At 38.7% G+C, this 19,663-nt stretch overlaps 1 protein-coding gene across 3 annotated transcripts in view; it reads left to right on the forward strand.

Annotated features, from left to right (window-relative positions):
- The window catches only part of VWA8 (von Willebrand factor A domain containing 8), a 297,774-nt gene that overhangs the window by 128,350 nt on the left and 149,761 nt on the right, over positions 1 to 19,663 (forward strand). For all 3 annotated transcript variants that reach the window (XM_074378241.1, XM_074378240.1, XM_074378239.1), the window contains exon 21: positions 7,387 to 7,463. In XM_074378241.1, the coding sequence (XP_074234342.1) occupies positions 7,387 to 7,463 (77 nt within the window). The remainder of the gene's footprint in view (positions 1 to 7,386; positions 7,464 to 19,663) is intronic.

Below are 19,663 nucleotides of genomic sequence, written 5' to 3' on the forward strand. Positions count from 1 at the left end.
AATGATAAGTTGTCTGACTTCTGGGTCCTGTTTGTTGGCTCTGTTACAGGAAACCCACTTACTGCAAATGTTTAACACTGTTTACTATTCATTTAAATTTTTTTCTGATTACATAAATAATGCATGTTCACTGAGAGAATTTGGAAAATAAGAAATTTCCAGTGATTCATATAGCAGTAATCTCTGATTTTGTTGTTGCTCTAAAGAATATTAGAATAAGGCAGAGATCAGCTTGTCTAGGCCCTCTTTATTCAAATAAATAAAGATGATGATAGAAACTTCCACCTGAGAGAGATTAAGGCGGGATTATTGTCCAGGTCTCCCAACTGCTAGTATAGTGAGTTTATTTTCAGGCATTTTAGACAAAGAATTAGAAAGTTCAACATTTGATGGAAATTTTAAGGTTAAAAAAAGTGCAATTTATTTCTCCTGATTTTACTGTAATAATTAGGATTTTTTTAAATTTTGTTATTTTTGACTGCAGTTGGTATTTGTTAATGACATTTATATATACTAGCTTTTCTAGAAAAGGAAATTAGAACCCTATGGAAAAAATGTTTAAATATTATACAAACTGATCTAACTCTATGAAAGTTACTGAAGAATTAGGGAAAACTGGAAGGAAGACCCAAAGTTAAGACGGTTCAGAGAGCACGAGGGAAAGCTAAACACCGGCAGTGACAAACACTTCCTTGGAAGTCCATTCAAAAAATTATTGCAGAAGAAAAGATCCAGCTTGACTTCCTCTCTGTTCTCCTATTCTCCCTCTGGAACCATGGATGCCATGCAGGGAGTTCCTGGACCCGTGTGCTGGGCTATTTGATAGTCTTGGAGTGACTGATCTTTGACTCCATGACAGGATATAAACCCTCATGTAAACTCACATAAACTCGTATAACTCATATAAACTCTCATTTCAGGGAGGCTCCCTCCTGACATTCTGTTTTGCAATATGGAGAAATAGAAAACAGCCCAATCTTTTAAGTCAGAATGGATTTGCTTTCAAATTCCCGCTATGTGCAGGGCTCTTAAGTGCTTAGAACTGAAGTTTGCTTCTCTCGATAACAGGAGTTACCTCCCATTGACAAGGCTGGCATGGGAACTGGAGTGATGAAGCCCTGAAAGGGCGTGGATGCAGACAGCGGAGGGCTCCAGAAACGTTAGTTTCCTTCTCTTTGTTGGCACAAAGGGAGCAGAAGGTTCCTGGAAGAGGTTTCTTCCTCCTTTAGCTAGAACGAATCATATGACTTCCCCTTCCTTTTCTTCCCTTCTTTCTTCAAATTTTAATAGTTATCACCTGCAGATGATATGAGAGCACAGGGGAGAGCCAATCCTGGCCTGGAGGAGTGCGACACCTGCCAGTTACTGCAGTCTGGTGTGCTGAGGGCTGTAGAAGACAGTGGTTCAGGAGTGCAAAGGAGGGAGCCATTCTGGTGCTCAGAGTTGAAGGAGTGAATACAATGAGAGAGTCAGGCAAAGCTTCAGAGAAGCGGGGACATTTCATCAGAACACTAAGGGGTGAGTGGAGGAGAACAGAGAGCTGGAGGAGGGTGGGCTAAACCAGTCAGGAGAAGCAACCTGAGCAAAGATGCAGTGGCACAAAGGTCCTGGAGACAGCTGGCTACTTAGGAACGCGTTTGGGTGAGATTTACAGAGGGCATCCTTCCAAGTTGATCTGCTGTGGCGGGATCCTTCAGCATTTCCATACCAGGACAATTACTCTTCGCCCAAGTCCCACTCATAGACCCGTTCTCTCTTCCCTGCTCTCTCCGTCTCTCTGTAACCCTTTTCTCCAACTCTGTTCCTTGCTCCTTTTCCACCTTGACAAGAGATGGATAGAGTTTCCCAATCCTGTATCTTCTTCTGGTCCAGGAAGATAAGCCCAGAAGTCCTCTTTCTTTGAAGGATTTTACTGCTGATCTCTCTGAGGAAACAGGGGAACTGAAATAATGAGCCTGAGGAAGTCACAAGAGTCCTAGCATCCTTCCCAGTTCTCGAAGTTGTGTCTCATCCTTTCTCTCACAGAAACTGGGAGCGTGTTCACCTCCTGTCCTCCGTGTCTGTGGGGCTTAACATAGTCCCTCCTCCTCCTAACTGTACTTACAGGGACTCCTACCTCTGTGAAGGTCCTTCTTTCCAGGACCTTGTCACATAGAACACAATGGGACGGAAGAAGCACCATCCTCATGAGACAATCTCTCATCCCATAGGTTTCTTCTCCTCGCTATCACCTTCAGTGAGATTCAGTTATGATGTAAACCCTATTTCTTTTGTGCTCATTTTTATTAAAGGATACAAATGGTATATACAGAATACTGACTAATAAGTAAATATAAATACGTACAGGAACAAAATGAAAACAGAAGCAGATTTCTTTTGGCAGTTCTGCATTGGGTGGTGCTTTGTCTTCTAAATTTCTCATTGAGAAAAATGAGTATGTGTAGCTTTTCCAATGGAAAAATAAGATACTATTTATGTTTTTATTCTGTTCAAATAATCCTGAGGGTTTTCTGTTCTAGGGGGGAATTCTGACTGGACGGAGCAGATCACTAAGTGTTTCATTTTGCTCAGGATATTTACAGAAATTCCTTCCTCGGTTATGCTTTTAGCATTTCCTCGAAGGAATCATCAGAGGTTTTAAAATGAAGCCGGAAATGACCTGATGAGTTCTCTGTTTTAGAAAAATAACTAAACAAATTGTGGCCTGGCCTGTCATAAGTCCGGAGGCGAGAGACCAAATAGGACCCTTTCTAGGAATCGGAGCACAATGAGGGGCTGCCCTTGAGCAGTGGCAGTGAAGGGGAGAGGAAGGAGCAGATACGGGAAGCAGGCACTTTGAAGTAAACATGTCCAAAATTAAACCACCTGTTTTGAAAAACTAGACTTCCCTCCCCAACCCAGCAAATATACTTCCCCTCCCCTTTTATACATATTGTAAGTTCCACCCTGTTGCCCAAAACTGAAACTTTGATTTCTCTAGCTCCTCATCCCCACATCCAGTCCATCACCAGGTCCTGTTAGTTCTTTCCCCTACATCTCTCTGTCTCTTTTTTTAATGAGGTATATATAGTCAGTTTACAATGTTGTGTCAGTTTCTGGTATACAGCACAATACTTCAGTCATATATGGATATACATATATTCATTTCCATATTCTTTTTCACTGTAAGCTACTACAAGATATTGAATATATTTCCCTGTATTATACAGCATAAACTTGTTTTTCTATTTTATATATACCAGTCAGTATCTGCAAATCTCAGACTCCCAGTTTATCCCTCCCCTAAATATCTTTTAAATCCATTCATTTCTCTCTGCTCCTTAGTTTAAACCACCATCATCTCCTGCCTCTTCTTTGAAGAGGACTTTCCAAATGGCTTTCCTTTGCTTTCATGCTTGCTCTCTGCCAGACCATTTCACCAGAATGATCTTCCAACATGAAAATCTGATCCTGTTACCCCTCTACTTCAGTGGCTTCTCGATGCTTTTAGGAAATGGTCCAAACTTTTTTTTCCTATTTTTTTTAATTGAAGTATAGTCAGTTTATAACATTGTGTCAGTTTCTGGTGCGCAACATAATGTTTCAGTCATACATGTACACAACGTATGTTTGTTTTCATACTCTTTTTCATAATAGGTTACTACAAGATACTGAATTTGGTTCCCTGTGCTATACAGAAGAAACATGTTGTATATCTATTTCGTATGCAGTAGTTAGTATCTGCAAAATTCATAAGTGGCTTCCAGGACTGCCAGAGCTCGACCCTGCCTCCTGCTCTAGCCTTGTTTCTTACCCTTCTTTTCCTCACTCCTGCTCCTTGACTCCTCTCCGACCTGTCCCGTTCTCCAGCTCACCGGTACCCACAAGTCTTTGCGCACACTGTTCTCTCTACCTGGAACACTCCCCTTTCTCCTCCTTCCTTTTACCTCTTTAATTCCTGGATATTTTAGCTGAAATATCACTGTGTGTGGTGGGACTTCCTGAGCCCTCAGTTAAATCTTCAAGCTTTTTGTATGTCCCATAGCATGACACTCATCACAGGCATATCTATTACGTTGCTTCATTGTCTGTGTTTCCTGCTAGATTATAAACTATGAGTGTGACCAGGGACTGTAGCTGTGTTAGTTACCATTGTAGCCTACTCAGTATAGTAACCATAGCATTAGGTACTAAAATCTTTGATAAATTACACAAAGGAGAGAGGGAAGGAAGGATGGAAGGAAGGAAGGGAGGAAGGAAGGAAGGAGGCAGGGGAGAGGGAGAAAGAGGGAGTGGAAAGAAAGAAAGAAAAAGTTTTGCAGATAGAGACTACAAAGATTCTGGGGACATGTTGAATGAGATTGGGGAAAAATAGAGTAGTCAGAAACATTCTGAGATTCATTCCTTGAGCAGCTGGATACATGGCAACACTATGACATTGAGGTTAAAAAGAAGGTGAAATCATAAAGAGTTTAGTCTGAATATCCGGTGCAGAAGTTCAACTGACAGTTAGGAAGATGGGGTCTCAGCTGGAGCCTGGGAAAGACATGTAAGAAAGAAGTTCTGATTGATTCATGCGACAAAGCTGTGCCCACTTTGTGCCAACGCTGTTCTAGGTCCTGGGGATACAAGAGTGAACAAAGAAACCTCTCAGTAAGCTTACATTTCTAGTGAGGGGAGAAGTTCAACACACAAATAGATAAACTGATAGAATGTGATATGGTAATAAGTGCTTTGGACAAAGATAAAGTTAGCTCTTGATTTTCCTCCTTAAAAAAAATCTTCCCCTTAGTCTGGCCTATCTTTTTGCTCAAGGAATTGTCTAGAAGTAATCTTTGATCCTTCTTTTCCCTCATCCCATATTCAGTCCATCACAAGTTCTCTCAGCTTTATTTGGAAAACAGCTTGAATCCACCCTTCTCTATTCAAACCCCCTAATCCCATCCATCACCATTCTCTCACCTGGACTCTAGCAGTAGCATCCCAGCTGGCTTCCCAGTCTCCTTCTTGACCTCTTCCCTTATACTTCACTCTCCATACCTCCACCAAAGTGGTAGTTTTACCATCTTTATTAGTTCATGTCACTTCTCTGCTGAAAACCTTCCAAGGGCTCCCCATCACTCTTAGAGGAAAACCCCACATCTTCACCTTGGCTTGCAGAACTCTCACCCTGCTGGCTTACATGTCTTCATCTTGTATACTCTCTTTTCACCCACAGCACTTGAACACATTGGCTGTTCCTCAAATATCCTAAATGATTCCTATTTTAGGGCATCAGCTATAGCACCTCTTCTCCTGGAATGCCACCTTTTTGTAATCTTAATAGTACTGGCTCCTTGTTGTTTAGATCTTAGCTTAAAAGTTACCTAAGGAAAGGTGTTCATTTCCAAATCAACATTAAATCGCCACCCAGTCAAGTATCAATCCCCTCACCCTATCTTATATGTCAATAGAGAACTTATCACTGTTTGAGAAGTTTCTTATTTGTTCACTTGGTTGTCTAATTATATCTTGCTCCCTTTCTACCTACTTTTCTAATTGACCTTCCGATCTATTAGTCTTCACACTTCTGGCCCCATAAGACCAGAAACCGTATCTTTCTTATTTCTTCTTCTCTCTCTAACATGTGCCAGCCCTCAATAAATATGTGTTTATATGTTGAATGAATAAATAATCGACCTTCTGGATACCAGTCTCTTCTCTTGTCGGTATATTTTGCATATTATTGCCATATTATCTTTCTTTAAACATTCGTCTTATTGTGCTTCTTTCCGATTCAAGGATGTACAATGGATCGTAATTGCCTGCTACTGTCTGTGCGTGCTTCATACCTCTGTCTTATTTATTAAGTAGTTGAGAATCATTCCAGTCCCCTTCATCTCTCTTGCATATATTATCCTGGGGCTAATCTCTCTTGCCTCTATCATCCTGGGACATATTTAATGGACTAAAGAGAAGAAAGAGATTCTAAGACTATAAGAACCTACATCGTATCAGTTAACAGTTGTTTATCTACACTGGTGGCTTTTCTTCTGTGCTCCAAGTGTATATGTCTTCCTCCCTTTGAGAACTGTGACATTTATAGTCTCATATTCCCTTCGAGAATTTGTCTTAGAGGGACTGTCACAGTGCTAAGACAAAGATGATACTCAATAAATACCTATTTAGTTCATTTGAATTTCTGTCCTTGGTGCTTGTAGATGCCCCTGTTGACAAGAAATCTGGGTACGTAGTAGAAATAACAATAATAGTGGTTGCTTCCCTTGACTGAGCTTCTTCTGTTCTTGCTGCCAGGTACCATACATTTCCCTTACCTGCCTAATAATTTTTTTTTTTAGAACGGATTCTTAGCAGTGAGGAAGGAGGTAATTCAAGGCCCAGGTTACTAAAATCAATTTCCCACTGAAAGAAATGTAATCTATGATGTAGGGACTAAAAGCATAAGCATCAGAATCAGACAGACCTGGGTTTGAATCCTGGCTCCACTGTGATTAGCTGTGTAATGTGACCGCGTTGTCTAACTCAATTTATGAGGTTGGAATGATCATCATACCTACCTCATGAAACTGCTATGATGTAAAAGTACTTAGCATAGAGCCTGGCACAGTACGAGAAATCAGTAAGTGTTATTTATTGCTAGAACATATGTTAGAGAACTCAGCTTTTTTAACCACTTCAGCTCTTCCTACACAACCTACTTGTTAAAAGGTTTACAATCACATTAGCAGAGTATTCCACCTCTAAGTGAAAACTTTAAAATGGAGGAATAGCATGGGAGTGGATTCCATTTTTAGTAGTCTGTCGTCTGCAAAAGGACAGCAACTCTTGGCATCATTAAGTGGTAAGGAAATGAGGGCGTTTCTAGGAAGAACAGAGATAACTGATACTTATTAGTAAACCCTGATTATAATTTTAGGTTTCTAAGGTTTTGAAGGACTGGAAAGTGGGGTAAAAGGAAAAGAAATGAGTGTTTGATTAAAACAGAAAAATAGAGTATTGTGTTGATGTAACTGAGAACCATACTTCTGAAGAGCTAATTAGAAAAACATTGTTTTCGCACTGACTTGCTCACCTTTGATGCCATTCTTCAAATCAGAAATAGATAATACTCTGCTCTAATGTGTACAGTTCAGTGTAAAATTTATAGAACAGAAAAAAAAGTTGAAGAAGGCTAAAATAATTATGAATTTCCTTTTAAATGAGTATAACTTAGAGCTAATGTATTTAGAAATAATTTTTTAAAAAAAACCTTTATGTCATAAAAGATGTGCTGTATACATTTACTAGTTTGGTTTTCATTAACAGTAAGCTAAAACAGTAAGTAGATTTTGGTAAGAGATTCTTCTGGTTTATTTTACCTCCAGATTAAAGTCTCTCTCTCGTTTAATGTTTTCTGTGTAATTACAGGGTGTAGGAAAAAACAAGATTGTTGATAGATTCCTTCACCTGCTCAATAGACCCCGAGAATATATCCAGCTGCACAGGTAAGAGGATAAAACCCACAACCTCTTACGATCTGGTTTAACCATTTATTTTGCTCCAATACAATTTAAAAATAATTTCTTAAAGGCCCATATATTAATGTACCAGTTTTATTTCTGTTCCTCCTGCTCTTTACGTGAGAGTCCCTTTGTATGGTGGAGCAGTTTTTACGTTTCTGTATATTGGACATCAAAATATTTTTAAAGAAAAATATATGAAGCTGAACTACCTCAATTAATTCTGATTGTAGATTATGAAGGTTACATAATACAATCAGCAAAAAAGGAAGAAAAGGAATATAACATGAACTTAGTCATTATTCCTGGGTCTATGTCACCATCACACTCATAGCAAACAGGCCTTTTTTTTTTTTTTTTTGTAATTCATTATCTTTACTAGTTATAAGAAGTTTTAATAAGTTATTTTTCTTGGAATTATTCCTTGTCTTCTAATTATTGGCATAAGGTGGTTTATAATATTTTGTGATATTTTAATGTCCTTAGGCCCAGTAATGATATTGTCATTTTTATTTCTGGTATTGGTTATTTGTCTTCTTTTTTTTTTTTTTCACAATCAGTTTTCCCAGGAAATTAGCGACATAATTGGTCTGTTCAAGCAACCAGCTTTTGACAGTGTTGAACCTCTCTTTTGTATGTTTCTTTTAGATTTCAGTAATTTTTGAGTTTAGCCTTATTATGCCCTTCCTTTTATTTTCTTTGGGTTTAATGTGCTGTTCATTTTTTAACTTCTTTATATGAATGATTAAGCGATTTTCAACCATTAGTTTATATATGTGCTTGAAGTTGTCTATATTTGAGTCAGTTTTTGAGTTTCGTCTTCTCATCTCTGAGTAATAGAAGTAGACAAGGTCATTTGCAATATCTCTTTTATTTCTATATTTCATTATCTTTAAATAGACAAGAAAAAGACAGTATTCAAGGTGCTTGACAAAGTTTAGAAGCTTAGAGACACTGTCGTCCCTCAGTATCTGTAGGGAATTTGTTCCAGGAGCTCCATGGATGCACATCCCCCCAGATACTTTTAATCATCTCTAGATTACTTATAGTACCTAATACAATGTAAATACTACATAAAGAGTTGTAAATACAATGTAAATGCTGTGTAAATAGTTGCCACAGGGCAAATTCAAGTTTTGTTTTTTGAAACTTCTGGAATTTTTTGTTCTCCCAAGTATTTTCCGTTTGAGGTTGGTTGAGTCCATGATACAGAAACTGTGAATACGGAGGGCTGACTGTACCATGCTTTACTTTCTGCCTGGAGTGTCTCTTATACCAATCTTTTTTTGAAAAGTAACAAATGATTCACAAACAGTAAAGAATTTCATGCTGATTATATCCCATAATAATTCTGATATTGGCTACATAAATATATTGATACATTATCTGTGGAAAAACTTCCTAAATTCAAAGTGTAATAAAATTTTCAAAGTCATATATTTTTATTATTTTGTTGGTAGCACTCATTGCTATATCACTGATTGATGACAGTATTACAAATAAAATATCTGTTCATTTTCACTGGGACCCTGGGTACCTCTATTTGTCAGTATTTGATATTCAATTTATTATGTAAAGTTGGAAGTGAAAAGCTCCATTTCTGTTTATAATATATATTATTAAAGGGTTTCCAGTAAATGGACTGACATTCTTACTAATTTCAATGTGGACAATTTTTTTCCTTATTATGTACAGCTTTATGGCTATATTTGCCATAAAATTTAAGCTCATGAAATTGCTTTAAGAGAAACATATGTTTTAGAAGACCTAGAAATAGCAATCCAAAAAAATGTTTGGAACTTCTCTGATCTCTGGGTGACCTACTTAAGGTCCTTAACTCTGTTTATTTGAGATCCCTTTTAATGGATTTGTGATGTTACCATCTAAATAATCAGTCACACTCAATTTAGTTTATGGATGTCATTCCAACAAAATTAGTTATGAGCCGTTCGAAACAATCTTGATAAGTAAAACCATCACCAAACATAAATAAAACGTACAACCAGTGTGCTTCTAAGTATGGCCATCTTACGTTTTAATGCTCAGAACTCATAAAATGAGCAAGCTGGGCAATTCATGTTTTTAGTTACAATCAGGGTGTTGTCCTTGGAGTACGATTTCAATAATTTAAAAGATTATTGGGTATGATGACTTTTATGGTATGTATTTTAAACAGAAGAGACTACATGGCTCACATTTGTGAAATACATATATTTTCTTCTTTTTCCACAATGGTATGTTAATTTAACGTTAAAGAGGACACTTGATATGTCCAATTCTGTACTTATATTTACTCCTTGAATTTAAAAAAGTGCACTTCTGTATGAAAATCAGAGTTATCTTACGTTACCAGATTTGTTTTCTCTTGCTGCCCTTCATCAAGATGACAGTACAGGTCCAATAATCAGCACAACCTACATGCTCTGGGTTACTTTTCTAATATTGGCGCTCATTATAAATGTGGAGTTCCCAGGTCCCCCAGTAAAGTCCCAACTTTCTCTTCAGTGGGATTTCCCCTAGGTATGCTCAGCTTATTCCAGACTGGACCATTCTTTGTCCTCCTCACAAGTTTTGAATCTGTATCCATGCCCATCTTTATTCCTCCCTCTAAAATGCACTCTATTTCTCCCCGAGTTCTTCAAGATTTGGTCCTTTATTACTTCTACATGGAATCTTTTCTAATTTGTCATTCTGGTGTAACCGTTCCCTCTTCTGAAACTCCATGGGACTGAATTTGTACCACTGAGATAGAAAGAGCATGGGTTTTAGAGATCAAATTGTATTAACTTTGTTAAGATCACATTAACTTTTATGTGGCCTTAAGTTCCTTCTGATTTCCTTACCTTATCAAACTGAAATAATAATACCCTTCAGGATGGTTGTGAAAATTAAAGGAGATTGTGCAAAGGACCAACCACAATGTCTGGCACATTTTAGGCACCTAAATATTAACTCATAAATACTAGTTCCTTGCCACATATCTCACTTTCTTACCTCACTCTGATATGCATTCTAGTTAATTTTTATATCTTATTTCTATCCCCTCCCCTTCCCATAGTCATGCCTCCCCAACTAAATAAGGAATTTTTTGAGCGTAGGAGTCTGGTTTTCCACTATATATTAGTTATTCACATAATTAGTATTTGTTCGATTCCTGTTGTTTGCCCGTAGCCATTTAGGGCACTGATGATGTACCGACATTCCTACTGTCTGTAGGGGACTGGTTTCAGGACCCCCACGGTTACCCACATCCACAGATGCTCAGGTCCCATATATAAAATAGCATAGTATTTGCATATAACCTATGCATATCCTCCCATATGCTTTAAATCATCTCTAGAGTAACTTGTAATACCTAATACAATGTATATGCTATCTAAATCATTATAAATACAATGTAAATGCTACATATATAGTTGCTGGCACACAGAAAATTCAAGTTTTGCTTTCTGGAACTTTGGACTTTTTTTTCCAAAGGTTTTCAATCCACAATTGGTAGAGTCCTCGGATGCAGAACCTGTGGCTGACTGTATAGATGACAATGTTGATCTTGACTAGATGTGCTCGCTTACTTGTCAGTGGGTGAGATCCATCAACATTATAATACACTGTAGTATATAAGCCAGGAAAGAGACGCATGCAGATTCCATGGGACCTTTGAAGAGAGGTGCCCGAACCTCTGAGTATATGCATGTGATATGGTGGAAGGTGTCTGGAGAAGGTGGCACTCAAACTGAGCCTTGAGAGATAAAGTAGGAGTTTTCTAAATGCAGAACACAAAACAGGGCATTACGGTTATTGAAAACAAGCTGTCTCAAACTAGGAAGTGAGAGGGAGTTTGGGTCCCATGGGATGTATGTGCTTAGATGCGAGAGTTGATGCCAAGAGGAAGATGTGGGCCTTATGGGGACCTCAGGGGTCCTGCTGAGGTTGGATTTTATCCTGAATGCAACGTGATCGAGTTAAGCAAGAAAGAGCATTAGGACCATAGTCTGTGGGTATATCGGAGTCATATCAGACTTGAATCACAGGGAACACCAGGAGGTGATTGCAGTAATCCAGATAAAATTGTTGGGGCCAAACAACCACACTGGCCATGAAAATGGAAAGAAAAGATGTATTGAAATAGGCTTAGCTGGCTATTTTAGATCGATAACTTTATGGAGGCTGAGAGGAAAAAGGAAGAGTGACTAAGGGGGGACCACTGCATTGCATTGTAGACAGTTATTGTTAAAACCCTAGTTCTTCCCCTTTCATATTTTTATATACTTTTTCTTTATGAAATCAAATGAGATAAGACGAAGTGTAAAACTGTAGTATTAACCTTCTCCATATCAAATATCCTGGAGTGGATGGCGATGACATGCTTTAAAAAGCACAGCATAATGCAGCATACAAAGCTTTCCTCAGTCTGAATTAACTGAATGTGACAAGATAAACTTTGAAATTCACAAAGTCTCAGAGGGTAAGTAGATGTATCAGTATAAAATAGAAAAACTTAAAGCTTTTCTGAAACCTGATGAAAAACTTATTATTGAGCTATCAAGACATTCTTAGCACTGATAAGAGCAATGGAGAACCGAAGACACGTTAGATGTCAACTGTGCATAAAACCTCTGGGATACTCCTTCTGTCTCGTCTTCCCCATTATGAATTTGAAAAGGGTGTTTTAGAAACATTTTTATCAGCAGTTGGACAGTATTTTCCCACTAAGAATGCCTTCTACTGCCTTATTAACAAAATGAATTATGCCAGTACCTCTAACTTTTCCAAATAGATCTTTAGGTTTGTAATGATTTTTGAATCTTATCTGGATGGTCTCCAAATCCACCCAGTACCACTACCCTCTCTGTTCTGCTGATGAGAACACTGAGGCCCAGAGAGGTTAAACAACTTGTCTGAGGTCACACAGCTGGCTTCATACAGTCTTGGCTTCAGCATTCAGCTCTAATCACTGTGCTGCTTCTTGACTTTCTTGTGCTGATTAAATAGTATTTTAGTGGTGATAGTGCTTTAGTAAGTACCTCACCAAAGTACTAGCCATATGGTAAGCCTGTTGGCCCACCAATTCTTACATTTTGTACTTCAATTTATATATAATAGCCTGATTTTTAAAATTCTAGCTTCATATTCTGAATCCTTGCCCAGCTTAATCCTAAGGTCTTTCCTTTGGCTGATTATTCCATATTTTCCCATTTTTTCCACAGTAGTATCTTCTTACATTTCATTTTCTGTTTCCTGACCACTCCAGATTATTTAACCAACTTCGTCTCTTAACACACCTCGCCTGAGGTGAATCATCAGTAACTTGAGCAGCTCTGTTTTCTGGTCTGTTACCCAGGTAATTTATAAAATTGTAAACCAGATCAATCCCTCTGATCTTTCACGTGATGTTCCTCCCAGGCTGACCCTGCTTCAGTTCTCAGTGCACCCCGAATAGTGGTTGTAGGTTGTACTCAGAGCTGCAGACAGACCCTGAAACTGTAGACACCAGCAAGCAGCATGCTCTAGGCTACCCTGGAAGAGAAGACTGGAAACAAGCAGGCTTCTACGGGATTCTTTTTCATTTTCATTTCCTAATTCACAAGCTAAATAAGCTTGAGAACCACTGGTGCAGTGTGTATTTTTTCTTAGTTTTGTTTTATCCCTGGCCACTGGAGAATAGATACATTCCTTTCAAGTGTTATGTACTTTTTTAGTTTGAGAAAAACTTCAAAAATCCAAAAAATGTAAATAAAAACATATAACATGTACCCAAATTTATCGCTCATATTTAACAACTATTAACATTTTTCTTGAGTTTGATTCTGCTCTTCCTTTTGCACAAAGAAAACACTATAGCTCCAATCCCCTTGAACCACCACTGCCAATCTCATCTCCCCCTGGTTCAAATCGATCACTGCTATCAATTTAGTTTAAACCTTTCAGTCCTTTATGTTTTTTTTTTCTTTTAACTTGTAAAGCAGATTTTTGTTAAGAAAATCATGATTTCACACTGACTTCAGTTATAAAATGAGTGGTACTCTGATGAGGGGAGGATTTTTTAGTTTTAGTCCTTAGTTGTAATAAAAGTAAACTCAAAATTGTTTCAATATCAGATTCTCTTTATATTCATAACATCACTTAACCACTTAAGCCTGCTCCCCTCTCGCTGGTCTTCTCCAGTCAGCATCATCTGCAGGTCTCTCCCAGCATCCTTAGGTGACCAGATGGAGTAAAGAGGTATCTTGGGCCCATGTCACATACGTATGTCCCAACCATCTTTTTGTTCATTAAAATCCAAATTTTTTTTTTTGTTGAGCTTTATGAAGTACTATTCCTTATCAGTGAGACATACTGCTATAGCCAGACTCTTCAGATGATGGCAACAGTGACAAACGTGAGCAGAAGGAGATGGGTGAGGTGCTTAAATTATGTGAGTAGATGTGTGTCCTAATGGGATTGCTCAGTTCACAGCTCCGTTAACTAATTTCTGTTAACTGAGATGAATCTGTAATGTTTGGCGCGAAAAGAATTAAGAGCATTGCTGGAAAAATCTAAGAATCATTTCTACGTTTAACTTCATTCATTCATTCACCCAAACAGTCAGCAGGTATCTAGGCTGGGTGCTCTCGAAGCAGAGCCAGAGAGGGAAATGTTGGTGTTAAATGGTTTTAGAGGGAGAGCTTTTAGGGGAAACTTGTAGAGAAGTGAGGGAATCAGGATAAGGCTGTGGAAACGTGGTTTTAGATGAAGTCTGGCCTCAGCCTCTTCACAGGGATATCTGGAGCGTGCATGACACTGCTCAGTTATCCCACTGGGAGCAAGAGGGTCGCCTTTTTTGCCCCCATATCAGTGAGTCCAAATGTGGCCTCTTTGAGCCCAAATTTCATCATAGGGTTGTTGTAAGGATTAAATGACATATGTCACATGCATCTAGGACAGTGAAAATGAAATCTCTTCCCTGTAAGTCTGTATTTTCTTCTGTCCATATGTAGGTGAGGATCACATCTTCTGCCCCTTCCTCACTTCTTAGCTGCTTTTAAAATATATATATATAAAATGTATGTATCTCCACATTGGTATCTCTGGAGCATTTCAAATCCAAAATGTCCATCTCTTCATGCCAACTTTTCCTTTATAAATGTCCTCCAGCCCCTTTTCTGTACCTCATTCGTGGTGGGTATCAGTAGGTCGGTGTTGAGTGTATGATTGGTAAAGGAAAAAATAGATATTTCCTCTCTGAACATATGGGATCCTGTATCTGGTCACCTAATCTATAACCAGTGTGCATTTTACCTTTCCCTGTCCTTCATCTTGCCAGCCAATCATTACAAAGTCATGTCTACATTTCTCAAGGTCTGCCAAATATTTGCCTTTCTTTTCCCACAGTCACTGGCCATACCTGGACTGTTACATTAGTTTCTTCTCCTTCACTCTAGAGTTGTGATCAAATCCTTTCATTTCCATCCTCTGGGCCATAAATTTTTTTCCTCATCTTCTCTTGCCTGGACTCTTGCAGTAGCCTCCTGGTTAAACACTCGGCCTCCAACCTACCCTTCCTGAGCTTCAGACTGTCCAACCAATGACATTGATCATACACTCTCCAGCTCAGAACCCTTCAGTGACTCACACTGCCAGCAACCTCAAGTCCATACTCCTTAGTTTGAGCCCCATCTGTTTCACTATTGTAATTTCCAACCTTTCCTTCTCACATGCTTATGCTTAAACCATATGAACAGCTTGTGGCTCCCAAGTGTCACATGCATATTCATGACTCCATAACTTGCCACTTGCGGCTCTTGTAGCCTGGAATGCCCTTCCCTGTCAGATCTATATGGGAGATTCTTACTTTTTCTTCAAAATGCAAATCAAAGTCTTTTCTCCTAAGAAAAATTTCTTAGACCCTTCCTTCTCCTTTTCCTTTACAAGCAGGTGTTGTTTCCTTTCTTTGTGACACCATTAGTACTAAGTGCTTTTCAAAATGAGGAGCACCTACCGAGGAGTTCAAGACCATCCACTGGAGCATGGGAAGATGTTAGAGTTTATATTTACTTTGCTCTTGAAAATATGAGCTAAGGATTACTAATATTTAGTCTACAGAGTGACATTGGTACCCTCATTTGTTCAGTTTGTCACATATGAAAATGGGACATATCCAGAGAGAATTGTGGGAGTTCGTATTTTGAGATGACAGTGATGCTCTCAGGTATTCATTTGATTTGCATAATATGACAACACATGACAGTTTATTGTTCTCTGTTTAGCAGATTTATGACTTATGTTACCTACTTTTAACTAAGCTGGCCCTCACATAATGGGCAGTGGCTTAAAAGATTCTTGAAAAAAAGCCCTGTGTTGGAAATAGGATTAATAATGTAAATATAAACAAATAACATGAAATCAACAGAAAATTGTATAAATATAACCATTGATAGAGAATCTGATTTAATTGGAAGAAAGATTCTTGAATAAGGTTACAGAGAACATCACACATGAAATATATTTGCTCCGTAATGATTCAAAACACAGCGTTTGCCACAGAGATTGAAAGTAGACCTGCAGAAAGCACTACACGATGTCACCAGTTTGATACACCATATAAAAACAAGACCTTTAAAGTACAGCCAGAGCTATTACAGTGCTTTGTAGTGAGTCGGGGACTGACCATGAAAATCTTTTATGCTACACAGTCTCACATGTAATCTCATTGTAAAGTATTTAAAAGATCTGTTAAGCGATCTGTCATTTGTCTTTTACAAAGTCAGGAGTTCACAGTTTGTTGATTTATCTGCGTGTTAATGGCTGTCTGAGAGATGCTACATAACAGATATTTTAAAAATTAAAAAACATTTAATTTGACCCTTCGTGCTAAAGGCCATGCTTTAGCAGTAAAATAGAAAATAACTCCTTAAAATAAAAACTTCTCTGGAGAGAGCATTTTTAAATCAGATGTTTATCACTATTTCAATTGTTAGGTTTTTTTGTGGCTGAAAATAAATGTGTGTTACTCTGTGTGATATAATAATTATATGTTTGGTCTTCATTCCCTTTCCCTGCACAAGAGCTTCTAAAACCCTTGTATAGTTTCCTGTGCAATAAGGGTATCTTTTGTTATAATATTTTGTCTTCATCCCTAGTTCTAAGACCCTTGGACTCTCCAGAGTGACGAGAGTCTTTTATATGCTAATAAGATGACTCTAGGACCCCTAGAGAATTTTTGGGTATGAAAAACCCACACATTTGGTGTCAGAAGTAGAAATAGATCGTATTACTCTGAAAATGTCTCATTTCTGCACACTAGCACAATTTAGAATACAATTTCCTATAAATGAAGAATTTGAGTGAGTTGTGAACCCATTTATTCAAAATATAAAATGTGACACTCTCTGATTAGTTTGCAAAACACTGACATCAGGAAAGATGGAAATTCGCAAGCATAACTGTAACAAAAACCTTTATATTTTTGATAAATGAGATTGAAAAATGCATGTTGAACTATCGGGAGTGCAGTCAGTGTTGCACTTCCGTTTGCATCTACAAATCCAAATTTGTGAGCTCTTTTTCAACTATAATAAGTATCAAAATAAACTAAGTTTAGAACTGGGCCTTTCAGTTACACAAATAATAAAGTGTATTAATTACACTGTTCTTTCCAAAATATCCTTCTTTAATTTTTAATGAGAACAAAAAGTCTTTTTGTATTATTAACAAAGAAAATTTAGAAGTGTCTCTAAGGTATTGTTTTTCATCTTTAGTTCAGTTGTTATTTCTATTTTTGTATATTTTAGAATGTAACTTCTCAAAAAAAAAAACCTTTTATTAACAGTACATTTAGAGCCACTCACCTTGAATCATACGTGTAATTCTTTATCAATTACATGTTTCCAACTCTGTCTTCCCTGCTAGATGCTGTTCTTTCCCTAAGGACAGGGATATTTCTTTGAACTGCCTCCTCCAGCGTGATTTCTGGAATATGGTAGATGTTTGACAAACTTTTGTTAAGCAAATGAGTAAGTGCAATGCCTGTTCCTTGCCATCCATTGGTGAGACATCCACTTAGGGAGTCCTCTCTCTGATGGATAGATGATGGGTCCTCCATTTCCAATGAGATGAAAGTCAGACTCTTACACATGGTGTTTAGGAAAACTGTACACTCTGCCTCACCCTACCTATCCAGCTCTGCTCTCCTCCATGTAACTATATTTTAGACATACTCAGTGTTTTCCCCAAACTTCTCTTGTATCTTCAAACTTCTGCGTGTTTGTCTGTTCCTCTGCCTGGAAGCACTGTCCATTCATCCCTGTCAGTTAAAATCATATAAAATCATCAAGATCCAGTTGTCTTCAGTCAGAATTAATTTGCTTCTCTTTTGTGTCCCCATTGAACTTTGTTTTGATTTCTATTATATTAGATAACATTATTATATTATATTAACTTCTCTTATATCATTCTGACATGAATTGTATTTATCTTATGTCTCTCTTGTGATGTGGGCTTCTTGAAAGTGGGAGCTCTGGATTATTCATTTTATAACCCTTCACACCTAATAATCTGCTTTACTAACTGGTAATACATAATATATGTTTAATACACTTATGTGTTCTTTTATGCTTTATGCAAACTTTTTTTGCATGCTTAGAAGGTACAGGGCATGGTTATAGGTACTAGTTAAATATATATATATTTTAAAAAGATGATGGTGGGGGTGAGGTCCCCAGCACCCATGATGAAAGGCTGGGCTGACCACCACCACCGCGGTGCCTAATTAGAGATCCTGGCAGGCACTAGAGTTCTGACTATGGGCCGGGGATGACCCCCTCCCAATCCCGAGGCACAGCAAAGCCTGAGAGCGCAAAGGAGAGACTCCCACCTCTGGGAATGAGCTCAAGGAAAGGAATATCTAATTGAAGAGAGAGAAATGGGAACAGGGGAGAGAAGGCTTTAAAATCTATTTCTCAGGACTTAGAGAGCAAGCACAGCTGGGCCTGGAAGAATGAGGAGAGAGCGGGAAAGAGGGCCTCAGGACCTGGCCAGTTACTTTAACCCATCCCCATAAGTCTCTAATAATCCTGGCTGTGAAAGGGGATGGGAGCAGGGGTGTGGGGAGTGGGGTGTAAGATCTAGCTCTGATGGAGGCAAGGGAGCACCAGCTGTGGTTGCAATGGAGTCGGGGACCATTCTTGCAGCATTCTTCTGGGAAAAGATACCTTTGTAACATCACCGGTGAGGAGGGGGCCAAATGAACATCCAAGATAAATCAACACGAAGCATCAATGCAAGTACCATAGCGCACACCCCTTGAAGTCAGGTGGCCACTTCCAAGTTCCCCCTCCCCCACTACAGAGCCTTCAAGCCCTAGAATGTCCTGTGAGACACCATGTAGAACCTTGGGGTTCTGAGGGATATACCTTCTGAGGCCCAGCTCCCTCCCAGGCAGGAGGGTAGGGGAGCTTTAGAAAAAAGAAGAAGAAGAAGGGAAAAAAAGATGATATTCTTTTGTCAGTAATGGTATGCCTAGTGAGGGGACAGTCCTAAGAATGCTATCAAGCAAGGGCTCTCTGCTCAGAGCGCATAGAAGCCAATCCCATGGTGCTGGCTTTTTATAGAAGAAAAGAGCTTTATTTTGAGATCAACCAGAAAAGAGACAGAGGGCAGGAATCAAATCTGTCTCCCCAATCTGGGGTTCATGAACTTTTGTGAGTTCAGGGAGGAGGGCTGGTATGCAGACGCCCTGGCAAGACGGGTTTCAATTGGAGGCCTTTGGAACAGGGCCATTTCTGGTCAGGTGTGGTCAAGGGAGCTTCAGCACCAGGTCTTCCTGGACAGCGGGCCCTTTGACTCTGACGGGGTCCGGTGTTAAGGTTCGGGTCATGTCCCAGTCCTTTGGTTCGCAGCTGAGGAGGAGGTAGAAGTTTTGGTTCCAGGTGTTATTTGAGGTCAAAATTTCTCCTCTGCACATGCTTCGGCTGCATGACTTGCAGTTTTGTTCTGCTGTCTCTGAAAAACAACTCAGTATCTTGTTAGAAACAGGATAGGGCCAGTCTGGGCTGGTTCTGCGGTTACATGAGCAATGAAAAAGTTTCTTAAGGTGAAGTGCTTTCTGTGGAGCAGTTAGTTCAGCGGCAAGTACAGAAGTGAGAAATACTGAATGCTTCAAAGAGGAGGTGATATTTGAGTTGAACCTGTAAAGAATGGGCCTTAAC

Source organism: Camelus bactrianus, chromosome 14, assembly GCF_048773025.1.
Source record: "Camelus bactrianus isolate YW-2024 breed Bactrian camel chromosome 14, ASM4877302v1, whole genome shotgun sequence".
NCBI lineage: Eukaryota > Metazoa > Chordata > Mammalia > Artiodactyla > Camelidae > Camelus > Camelus bactrianus.